The sequence below is a fragment of the Erythrolamprus reginae genome, chromosome Z (assembly GCF_031021105.1).
Source record: "Erythrolamprus reginae isolate rEryReg1 chromosome Z, rEryReg1.hap1, whole genome shotgun sequence".
NCBI lineage: Eukaryota > Metazoa > Chordata > Lepidosauria > Squamata > Dipsadidae > Erythrolamprus > Erythrolamprus reginae.
Window position 1 is genome coordinate 124,890,847 of NC_091963.1, and position 12,661 is coordinate 124,903,507.

Consider the following 12,661-nt stretch of genomic DNA (forward strand, 5'->3'; position numbering starts at 1 on the left):
GCTGAGGACTTAAACCCTCAGGAAAAAGCTTTGTGTTGAAAGGGGTCATGTCAATATTTAGCCAATACCTTTTATAATTGTAAATCACTTAGATGATTTTTATGGTATGTTTGATACTATTTTTTTTGTGGTGGATTGAAATATTTCTTAGAAAACAATTGAATAGAGCCCTTCTTCTTTTTCAACTTTTCAAAGAAAGTGGATTGTCATGTCAATTACATAATGCATCTTGAGCACAATTTTGACACATTCACTGAAACTCTAAAAAGGGTACAATTTCTCAGTTAACTGAATGGTAATGGTAGTTATAACTAGTGGTGCCTGTATGCAGGCATTATAGAAACATATATTTCTTGATTCTTGGTCCAGAAACAAGCCAATATTTTAATAAGAGAAACTCTTTTTTTCAATCTTTTCTTATTTTGACTAGAAAAAGTTAACTCCAACTCTAATGATTGTTAAATAACATTGGTGAGCAAAGATAGCACATATTATAGTGAATTTCTTGATTTAGATTTTTCTTGATTGTCTAATAAATAATGCAAGTAAAAAATGGAATCTTCTGGAATTTTAAGTAAAAAAGGGATAGATTTGTTTGTGTCGTGTGGGAACTGACTACAATCCTGAAGAAGGTTAGCTTATGCAAAGTTGAAAGCTATTTAGTTAATTTAAATTTTCATTATATATTTAAAAATATGTTTATTGTATGTGTATTATGGGATTTGGATTTGATCTTGTTGTCTTCTATCATCCACTTCAGCTTTGCTGAGCTACAGACTCCCAAAGTTTTTGTTTTTCTTTTCCTTCTGTATTTAGCTGGTGTAGTTTCTCTGCAGGGTCTATTTTTAATAAAGGGAGGGTGGCAGTACGGTTACCTAATTTTCCAGTCATCAGAACTGAAAGATACCTGAGCATGCCTTCTTCTTCTTTACATGTGGTATTACTGAACATATGAACATAAAAAGCCATACTTTTTTAAAAAATTGTAAAAGAAGCAAAATATGCACTTGGATTAACCTTTTTGGAAGTTTTGACACTATACTAAGTCTGGTACTGTATGGAAGCATACTTCTCAGAGAAATCTGATTATATTCTTACTTCTTTAAAAATAATGAAAGGGAAATGGGATTTTCATATGGAGTAATTTATAAAGTATTTTGCACATGCTCTGAGGCACACTCATTGAAACTTAAAAAAGGGTACAATTTCTCAGTTGAGTGAATGGTAATGGTGGTTATAGGAAATGGTGCCCTTATATAGGCATTATAAAAATACAATTTCCTTGATTCTTGATCCAGAAACAAGCCAATATTTGAATAAGGGATATCCTTTTTTTCAATCTTTTCCTTACTTTGACTAGAAAACAAATCTCCTCTGACACTTCTTAGTGCCCAGTGTCCTTCGCCAAGTGGCATAGAAAAGTTCTCCTTTCTGGCTTTATCCCTTTGAGCCTGAGTCAGCACCCCCAACTCCCAGTCCAGCCGGTCCCCCACCCTTACCTCCCAGTAGTGCTTCCCAGCAACATAACTTTCTTTCCCCACAACCACTAGAGAACCCCCAGCAGATTTTGCTTCTCCAAAAGCCTCCAGAGTGGCTTTCTTCTGATCCTTTGTGATGGTGAGATCTGGATGTTTACATTCTGAATCCAAATAAACAGCAACTACAAATAAAAAGTAGAAAACAGTAGCAGAGAGAAACACCTTTCAGAAAAGTAAATATATTAGTAGGCTTTACTAAAAGTGTTTACTCATATAAATGACTTGTCTGCATCTCTGATACAAACTGAATACAACTGAAAGTAGAATAACTGTGGTTTTTCAAGGTGTCTCAAACAATAATTGTAATTTAATGAAAATTATTTTAAAAAATGGATGCACTATTTTTATTTATAGGGCTCTCCTAATAAAAAGATTTTAATGCTATCAAGTGAATCAAGATTTTCTTCAGTGACATTCTTACAGGAAAGAGGATTGGACATAATTAATTATTTATTTTTCTATCTCTGCTGAGCAGAAGCTTCTGGTAAATATTTGTATCTTCTCCATTTCTCATCCCTGAGCTGGGAGACTGGGAGAAAGGGAGGCTTTACTCACTCTGACCATTCTCTTGGCAGTGGGAGAGAGAAGCTTGCATTCATGTTAAACAGACAGAGATGAACTGTTTGAGACTACCTGTGGAATAACCCAGCCGGCCATGTCCCCGTCTCTTAGGCCCATACCCAACTGTGCTATTCCCCGGGTAATCCCAGATGCCGAAGGAAAGTAGTCCCGCTCCTCGTACACTTCAGCAGGAGCATGAGAAATCTTGGCAGTTGTATGACTGAGAATCTTCAGTAAACAACTGCCATGTAGTTAAGCCAACTGGAATTTTTTAAAAAAACTATTCATTCAGTACACCGAAACCCCTGCACTGCTAATATCCAGAAGGATATTCCTTACAACAGTGGTCTGATATCAAACCAACTGGTGAAGCCTTTCCTTGCCTTTCCCCATGTGTAGATATTTAAAAAGGCCATTTATGCTAAGTTTCACTTCTTTAAAAAAAAGTCTTTAAAGCAACCTTGGCAACATAAGACTTGTGGACTTCAACTCCCAGAATTCTCCCAGGCGGCTAGCTGGGGAATTTGGGGAGTTGAAGTCCACAAGTCTTACAATTGACAAATTTGGACTCTTCTGCAATTAGAGGAAGATGGGGCAGAGAACTAAATAGTGACCATTGCAGAGTTCTCTGGCAGAGTTCACTTGTCAAATTAATTTGTTTTTAGGCTATCCTACCTACAGAATGTAAGTGATCTATCCTTTATTTCCCCTTTGTTATATCAATCCCAAGAAGCATTTCATTGGAGGAACTTTTCCATTCCCAGGAAATTTTCAATGTGTTACCTCATAATCTTCTTTTAAAACCATTAACTTCTACTATGTTACGTAGTATACTGATGGGTTGCTTTTATAGTACAAATATATCGGCCACTTGGCTTAATTGTGCCTTATATTACAGAGGTGTGAAACATAGTAGCAGTCTCATTTCACACTGCTTTTTACCATTGTGATATGCTAAATCCCAAGGCTGATTCAGAATGTTTTAGAATATATTTTATTTATTTATTTGTCAAAACATGTATAAGATAATAGTTATGGTATAAACATAAATAAAAGCAAGTAACTATGGTTAAATTTGGACAATAGGACAGAAGGACAGGGATGGTAGGCACAATGGTGCACTTCTTCTTTCATGTGGCTGCTGAATTTAATAATATTGACCTTTAAACCACCCCTGGTCACATGGCTGGTAGGCCACTCCCTCGTGGTCACATGACTGGCAAGCCACTCCTATCCAGTCACGTGACCATCAGGCCACACCCACAAAATAAGCCACACCAACAGTGGGGTAGTAAAAATTTTGGTGGCCCACTTCTGAATACACCCAAAATATATCTTCTCCTAAGCATGAGCTCACACACTTAAGGAAAATGCAGAGTTCCTGAAATTCCTCTCTAGCTAGGTCCCTGTCCATGTCTTTGAATACATTTACTCAACTGTTAATAAGTTAACATTCATGGAACTTTGTGAAATAGTTTGGATGTGTTAGATCTAACAACTTCTTACCTGCATGACTCTGATTTCTTCTTAATTCTACAAAAGGAAAAGAACATCAATCAAAACCTGATTACAATAGAGGTGATCCTCAAGTTGCAAACACAATTGGGACAAGAATATCACTTGCTGAGTAAAGTGGTCATTAAATGAGAGACCCAAATGACTGCTTCACTAAATAGCCACAATCCCAGCTTTTCAAATTTAGTAACTGTGCAGATCATTAAATGGAGAGAATGAAAGAACTGCCCAAGGAGGGCAGGCAGCTCTCTTATATGGGTAGAAGGGAACTTATGTGACAAAAGAACAACTTACTGAAGCAAAATTGCAAAGATCCTCACCATTTTACCAGTCCAATGCATGATTATCCTATTTTGGAAGGGGAGGGAACTCCTGTTATGGACTGGATAAACTAAATGAGAATCTCTGCAATTTTGCTTCAGTAGGCATCTCTTGCAACCACCTATCAAGCTCTTTCTAGTTACTTAACAACTGCAACTGGGAGAGCCAGGTTTGCACTTGTTCAATAAAGTGATCACATTCCTTCCATATAGGGAAGGGAACTCCTATGCTGGGCTGGAGAAATAATGTTGAGATCTCAAAGTTTTGAGCTTTACTTTTGCAGCCTGATGAAGGACACACACATAGAGACACCATAGAACTGGTAGTGGGATTTTCCCCCTGTTTGCCAAACCTGTAGTGATCACTGACTGGCCACACCCCTGCACTTGTTTTTGGCTTCTGCGAAAGAATGCCCATGCAGCACACAATGCACATACAACCAGTGATGGGCTCCTATGGGAACGGTCAGGAACGCAGTTCTGGTAGCAAAATTTGGAGCTCCAACCCAGAGCACCCAATTTGCACTGAAAGATGTTGAAACAAAATGCATAAGCCACAGCCACAGTGTGGTAGTAAAAATTTTGGTAGCCCATCACTGCATACAACCATGTGGCATGGGAGGAAGTGAACCAGTGGCAAGATAAGTTAGAGCCCACCTCTGACAGACACATATGCACCATATAAATAAAGTATAATGTTTGGCAGCAAGAAAACATGAATTTCCAAGAAAATGGTAAGCATCAGTTGTTCCTGTGTTATGTAGTTTCTGCTACATCTGAAGATCATTATTGTATTACAATAGTGATTGGGAAGAATTCCTTTCTCTTACTCTGTAGGTAAACAGAATATTGTGGGAAATGAAATCATAATAGCAATAGCACCTAGACTAATATACCACTTGACAGTGCTTTCCTTTCTAATCAAATTACAGAGTCAGCCTTGATTGTCCCCAACAATCTGGGTCCTTATCACACAATGTCATTGCACAGATATTTATGTACTTGCATGAATTGTCAAAACACAAATTTATAATGACTGACAGCAGTTTGGAGTTACTGCTGTAGGTGACTTTTGGAAACTCTCTCTCAAGTGCAAAGTTTATCTGAAAGACCGAAACAAAACTACTCATGACACTTCATTGGTAAATCCCTCCTGCATCTGAGTTTGAATGAAGGCTTTATGGAGAGAGGCATAATAGATAGATAGATAGATAGATAGATAGATAGATAGATAGATAGATAGATAGATAGATAGATAGATAGATAGATATTCTGTCTATCTAAGATCTCAAGTTCTTTTTGAAGTCCAAAAGAAAATTGTAATGGTTCAATGTTCTATTTTAAATTGAAGAGTTTGGGTATATGAATATGATCCAGAGAGACAGGTTAAATTTGTACCGTATTCTGGGCCTGTACAAAATTCTCAAAAGCTTTGGTACAGCATTGATTTTTGAGAAATATTGCTCAGCAAAAAATATGATACCTTAGTAAGGTGTAATTAATTGTTTTCCAGTAGAAATAAATGATCGACTTCCAGTAAGAAATTGGTGAACTTAAGAAGCCCTCGGGACAGCTCATCCACAACTTGTTTGTTTGCTTGATTTTTGCTCTCTTGGTGGCTTTCAATATTTTAAAGCTATTATAAATTTAACAACTTCAATTTTTAAAAATGATCCAGGACCTGGATTTATCCTTTAAAAACAATATGAAGATTTTGATATTTAATCTTTTTTTAGTGGGACTAAACTTCATTAAAGAATTAAAATGTTCTTTGATATTAGATTGTTTTGTTTTATTTTAGTGAGATAAAATAAAAAAATTAAAACTGGGTTTACTATTAATGTTGATTATCAAAAAGGATTTGTGGGTTTAAGAAATGAATTTTATGATAAAGTATGTTTTTACATAAAAATGTAAAGATGATAGGTATTGAGGTTGGAAATTTTTGGAAATTATTTTGATGGATCAATACTATAATCAAATTATATGCTTTTTTGGTTTTTTAGTAATGCAATGTTCACAGATGAAGTAAATATAAAAATTAATAACAAAAAAGTAGATTTGAAAAATGAATTGATGGATGCATTGAAATTGCCTATTATGAATATTCTATCATTTTATTTAGGTTTATTTTTAAACTAGAGATTGTTTTTACAATCTTGTTTAATATTGATGGATAAGTATTTTGAATTAATGATTTTATTATTTTATAAGACTATAAAATAAAGTTATATTTTTGTTAAATTCAGAATTAGATATTGGTTGTGTTATGTTTAACTTAAAGTAAGAGGTTACTTGGTTATATAGTTGTATCTGCAAAAAAGTTGGAAGCCTTTCTCCCTGCTCCCTTTTTTCACATTTCTTTTCACTTTTTCACTTTTTCCCTTTTGAATTCCCTTTTCCTCCTTTTTGTAGTCATTTCTATTTTAATATTTTTTAATTTAATAAAGCTGTATTTAAAAATATAGAAATAAATAATTGTAAATATTTTATCAAAGGTAAAACATACCTTTGATAAACTTACCTAATTCAGTTGTGAGTCGTTCTGGAATAGAAAGATATCAACATTGATTATACTTTTGAAAGAAGTACATCATAAAGTTTGTTTGTTTGTTTATTTGTTTGTTTGTTTATCTATTAACTTGATTTGATTTATAGGCCACCCTTCTTTTTGCAGACTCAGGGTGGCTTACAAGGATAAAAATATGAACAGATAAAAAACAGTGCGAAACAGTTTAAAAAGTTAAGAAAAATAAAAACCCAGTATAAACACAGTTAGTCATCCTTCATTCATACTACTGGCTGGAGTAAAAACTATCGCTCATGGCCCCAAGCCTTCCAGCATAGAGATTTTTTAAACTACTTTTGAAAGGCAAGGAGAGTGGAGGGAGTACCAATCTCTGGGAGGAATTAGTTCCAGAGGCCTGGGGCCACAACAGAGAAGGCTCTTACCTGCGTACCCACCAGTCAGCATTGTTTGGCTGATGGACCTGGAGAAAGCTGACTCTGTGTGACCTAACCAGTTGCTGGGACATGTGAGGTAGAAGACAGTACCATAAATAATATGGTCTAATGCCATGTAGGGCTTTATAGATGATAACCAACACCTTGAATTGCCACCACCTTCTCAACAACCTTCCCTAAAAAGGTTCAGGGACTGGCAACCAGTGTAACTCGCGGACTGCTGGACTGATATGGGTGTACCTTGGTACACTGAACATGACTTGCATGGCTGTATGCTGGATTAATTGAAGTCTCTGAATATTCTTCAAGGGTAGCCCCAAGTAGACCACATTTCAGTAATTGAGCCTTGAGGTGATGAGGCCATGAGTGACTGTGACTCTCTGTCCAAATAGAACCGCAACTGGTGCACCAGATTAATAAAGGTCTAGATAATTGTTTCATCCAAGGACCACAGGAGCTGGAGTGCCACCACCTTCTCAACAACCTTCCCTAAAAAGGTAAGGTTGGGGACAGAAGGGTAGTTGTTTAAAATAACCAGACCCAGGGAAGGCTTCTTGAGAGAGAATCCCTCTCTCAAAGAAGAATTGACAACCACCTGGATCCAGCCTCATATCACTTCCTTACTGGCCGAAACCAGCCAAAAGGGACACTGGTCCAATAAACAGTTTGTCTACTTCATCAGACATTGTAAATTCAAACTTGTCCCATACAACTGGATTAGGACTTTTTGCAGTCCCCTCAATCGATCCTGCAAGTTATATAACACTTAGACTTATATTCTGCTTTGCAGTGCTTTACTGTCCTCACTATGCGGTATACAGTCATCATATTGGACAATCTGGGTCCATATTTTACCTACCTTGGAAGGATGGAAGACTGAGTCAACCTTGAGCCTGGTGAGATTTGAGCTACAGTCAGCAGTCAGCAGAAATAGCCTGCAGTACTACATTCTAACCACTGTGCCACCATGGCTCGTACACGCAGTAATTGTACAGTAAAGTTATTTGAACTAAACTTGAAAGAAATTAAGAAAACAAATTCTTCAATATTTATAAAATGTCATGATATCATTTCTATTGTTTCTTATCCCTCAAGTTAGCATTTAGTCCATATGTATATATTGTATCTCCTCCTACCTTGAAGCTCCTGAATCTCATTAATATCTATAAAACAATTGTTTGAATTACTATAATAAATCATTGATATAAATTAATAAAAGAATTTAATGTCTCAAAGAAGACTATCCCATTTATAAAACAAATAAGCAATCCTGACCATATAGCATTTTTAACAAGGATTGAAAGGAATATTTTTATATAAAAAGGAATATTATTTAATACCCTCCAGATTAGAAATATGAAGTACTGAGCCACTGCCCTGCTTGCAAACTGCCTGGTATTTGTTGTGCCTGGGATTTGCAATTTCCTCACAGATCACCAATTGATTTTGCAAGAAGTCAAAAGTCCTGTTCACATGAGGTCCATTGCTTAATGACCCACAATCTTCATTTAACAATGGCAATGAGGACTGCTGGAATTACCATTGCTAAGTGATACAGTCACATGATATTAAACTTTATAAACTCAATTGCCATCTTAACCCAGGGGCTCTCTTTATGGTCTCCAGTACCAGATGTCTATCAAATTAATAGAAATTATGTTACTCTTAACATAATGTTACTCTTAACATAATTATGTTATTTGCAGAACATCTTTGGTATTATGAATGTAGGAGATAAAATTAAAAAAACCCATCTATGGTTTTAAGCTATCCTCCTATAATATTTTACTGTTATGTTTTGCCTTTATTTTTCTTCACAATATGATTACTTTTTCTCACTTTCCAAGAGTATTTTTAAAGATTAGTAATTAGTAATGCTAGAACTCATAACTTGCACATGTATGCACCCATGTTCATGTTTGGTGAATTCACCAAGCATACTATGATTATTCATCATTTAAAAGGACACTTACTTGCTTCAGACATGTTTTTCTCTGTTTCTACAACAAATATTATATTTATTAGAGTTGTTGCCTTTATACAAATGAATACAATTTTTAGAATGCATTGTGTGCTTGCCATAATTTTATTATTAAATTATAACATACAAATAAAAATAGTGGGAAAATGGGGAAGGGAAGTAAGAGAAATGTAGGGTAAAAAAAGAGGAAAGGAAAATATTCTCTTTTAGCACTGTACAATAAGACATAAAGCTTCAAGTTGCCATTATGGAAACTTGGTGGGATGAAACTGACAAATGAAATATACAGCTAGAGGGATTTAAATTACAGTGACACCTCGTCTTACGAACCTCTTCATATGAAGTTTTCGTGATACGAACCCGGAGTTTAAGATTTTTTTTGCCTCTTCTTCCGAACTATTTTCACCTTACGAACCCGAGCCACCACTGCTGGGATTCCCCCCCCCTCTAGACTTCCATTCCCAGCCGAAGCGCTGGGATTCCCCTGAGCCTCCCCTTGCTGGGATTCCCTTCATTTTTGTTAGCGCTCCTTTGAATCCCAGTGAGGGGAAGCTCAGGGAAATCCCAGCAATGCAAGAATGGGCTCTTTGGCTGGCAATGGAAGTCTGGAGGCAGGGATTCCCAATGGGGCAAGGCAAAAGGGGTGACTTTTGGGATGGTTTTGCATGCATTATTTGCTTTTACATTGATTCCTATGGGGAAAATTGCTTCGTCTTACGAACTTTTCTACTTATGAACCTGGTCACAGAATGAATTAAGTTCGTAAGATGAGGTATCACTGTATTTGAAAGAAAGAGACCAAATAAAAGAGGAGGTGGAGTTGCACTATATATAAGAAATAAGTACACCTCTACAGAAATAGAACATAACAACAATGGAAATCATTTTGAATGCATTTGGGTCAACATTAAAGGGGTGGGGGAAATGTCATTGCCAAAAGTCTATATTATAGGTGACCCAATCAAACAGAGGAAGTAGATGAACTTTTTCCTGGTTAGCTAACCAAGGTATGTAGGAAGCACATCACAATAGTAATGGGGGATTTTAACTACCCTGACATCAACTGGGAGACAAACTCTGCATCAAGTGGACCAACAGGTTCCTAACAAACCTAGCAGACAACTTTGTTACCCAAAAAGTAAAGAAGGGAACAAGGGGATCAGCCATATTAGACTTAATTCTCACTAACAGAGATGAAATGATAGAAGGTATTGAAGCTACAGGAACCTTGGGGGCAAGTGATCATACAATATTAGAATTCAACATTATGCAAACACAAACAGTAGAACAAAATCAAACTAGAGTCTTGGATTTTAAGAGAGTTAATTTCAATAAACTCAGAGAGAACTTGGGAAAGATTCCATGAATGAGAATCCTCAAGGGGAAAACAACTCAAGAAGCTCTGGAAATTTTGAAAACTGAGATTATAAAAGCCCAGACTAATTCAATACCAATGATGAAGAAAATTAATAGGTCACTAAAGAAACCAGCATGGCTGCATGAAGAACCCTCTGACAAATTGAAAGACAAAAAGGACAAATATAAAATGTGGAAAGAAGGGGAAATAACTAAAGCAGAATTCCAGCAAATAGTTCGAACCTGCAAAAATGAAATGGGGAAAGCTAAAGCTCACAATAAACAAAGGCTTGCAACAAGAGTAAAAAGTAACAAAAAAAGCTTCCTCCAACATATTAAAAACAAGAAAAAAGTCAAGGAAACAATTGGTCCATTGCAGAGAGAAAACGGCAAGAAGGTGAAAAGCAGCAGGGAAAAAGCAGAGCTACTGAACATGTTTTTTTTCATCTGTCTTTACACAAAGGGAAAAAATAGCTCAGCCTATCAAAAAACAGCATCACAAAAAACATATTAGGAACACAAGTTCGCGAGATCGCCTTCTGCCGCACGAATCCCAGTGGCCGATTAGGTCCCATAGAGTTGGCCTTCTCCAGGTCCCATCAACTAAACAATGTCGGCTGGCGGGACCCAGGGCAAGAGCCTTCTCTGTGGTGGCCCTGACCCTCTGGAACCAGCTCCCCCCAGAGATCAGGACTGCCCCCACCCTCCTTGCCTTTCATAAATTTCTTAAAACCCACCTCTGCCATCAGGCATGGGGTAACTGAGACATCTCCCCTTGCCTATGTATGGAATGTTTGTGTGTATGTTTTTATATATAAGGGTTTTTTTAGGTTTTTAATGTAAAATTGTTATTTTAGACTTAATATTAGATTTGCCATTGTATACTATTTTATCACTGCTGTGAGCCGCCCCGAGTCTGCAGAGAGGGGCGGCATACAAATCTAATAAATAATAATAATAAAAATAATAATAAAAAAATAATAATAAAAAGTTAAAACAGGGAAGAAAATGGTAAGGGAACACCTGTCCACCCTAGATGAATTCAAATCACTAGGAGCAGATGGATTATACCCCAAGATTCTAAAGGAACTGGCAGACAAGATCTCAGATTCACTGAACTATATCTTTCAAAGATCTTGGAGCACTGGGGAATTGCCAGAGAACTGGAAAAGAGTTGATGTAGTTCCCATCTTCAAGAAAGGGAAAAAAACAGATCGAGGAAACTATAGACCTATCAGCCTGACTTCAATACAAGGGAATATTTTGGAAAAGATAATCAAGCAACGAGTCAATGAACACCTAGAAGCAAACAAAGTAGTAACCAAAAGCCAACATGGATTTATCATAAACAGATCATGCCAGACTAATCTTATAGCATTTTTTCACAAAGTAACAAAATTAGTGGACGAGAGGAATGATGCTGATGTGGTTTACTTGGACTTCAGTAAGGCTTTTGACAAAGTAGACCATAACCTACTAGAAAAATGTGGGATGGAAGCAACACCTCCCAATGGAATCAAAACTGGCTAACTAACTGGACTCAGTGTGTAGTGCTCAATGGAACTACATCTACATGGAGGGATGTATGCAGTGGAGTCCCCCAAGGCTCTGTTTTAGGTCCAGTACTCTTCAACATCTTCATCAATGACTTGGACGAGGGGATAGATGGGGAACTTATCAAAATTCAGATGACACCAAACCAGCAGAAAATAGGTGCAAAATACAGACAGCTCTTGACAAACTTGAACAATGGGCGCTATCTAACAAAATGAAATTCAATGGTGAAAAAAGCAAGGTTCTACATTTAGGCAACAAAAAATGTACAGGTACAGCATATATGGTGCATTACTTAACAGTAGTAACTATGAGATGGGTTTTTTATTCCTAGTGGACAACCATTTAAATATGAGCCAACAGTGTGCAGCAGCTTCCAAAAAAGCCAACACAGTTCTAGGCTGCACTAACAGAGGGATAGAATCAAGATCACATTAAGTGTTAATACCACTTTATAAGGCCTTGGTAAGGCCACACTTGGAATACTGCATTCCGTTTTGGTCACCACAATGCAAAAAGGATATTGAGACTCTAGAAAAAGTGCAGAGAAAACCAACAAAGATGATTAGGGAACTGGAGACTAAAACATATGAAGAACGGTTGCAGGAACTGGGCATGGCTAGTTTAATTAAAAGAAAGACCAGAGGAGACATGATAACAGTGTTAAAATATCTCAGGTTGCCACAAAGAAGGAGGAGTCAACCTATTCTCCAAAGCACCTGAGAGTACAAGAAGCAATGGGTAGAAACTAAACAAGGAGAGAAGTAACTTAGAATTAAGGACAAATTTCCTTACAGTCAGAATGGTTGATCAGTGGAACAACTTGCCTCCAGAAGTTGTGAATGCCCCAACACTGGAAGTTTTTAAGTAGA

At 36.7% G+C, this 12,661-nt stretch overlaps 1 protein-coding gene across 1 annotated transcript in view; it reads right to left on the reverse strand.

Moving 5' to 3' along the window:
* Positions 1-1,145: 1,145 nt before the first annotated feature.
* The window catches only part of LOC139154074 (butyrophilin subfamily 1 member A1-like), a 32,609-nt gene continuing 21,093 nt past the window's right edge, over positions 1,146-12,661 (reverse strand). Inside the window, exons 3-4 of the mRNA XM_070728505.1 lie at positions 3,606-3,632; positions 1,146-1,660 (exon numbers count right to left, since the gene is read on the reverse strand). Of these exons, the coding sequence (XP_070584606.1) occupies positions 1,146-1,660; positions 3,606-3,632 (542 nt within the window). The remainder of the gene's footprint in view (positions 1,661-3,605; positions 3,633-12,661) is intronic.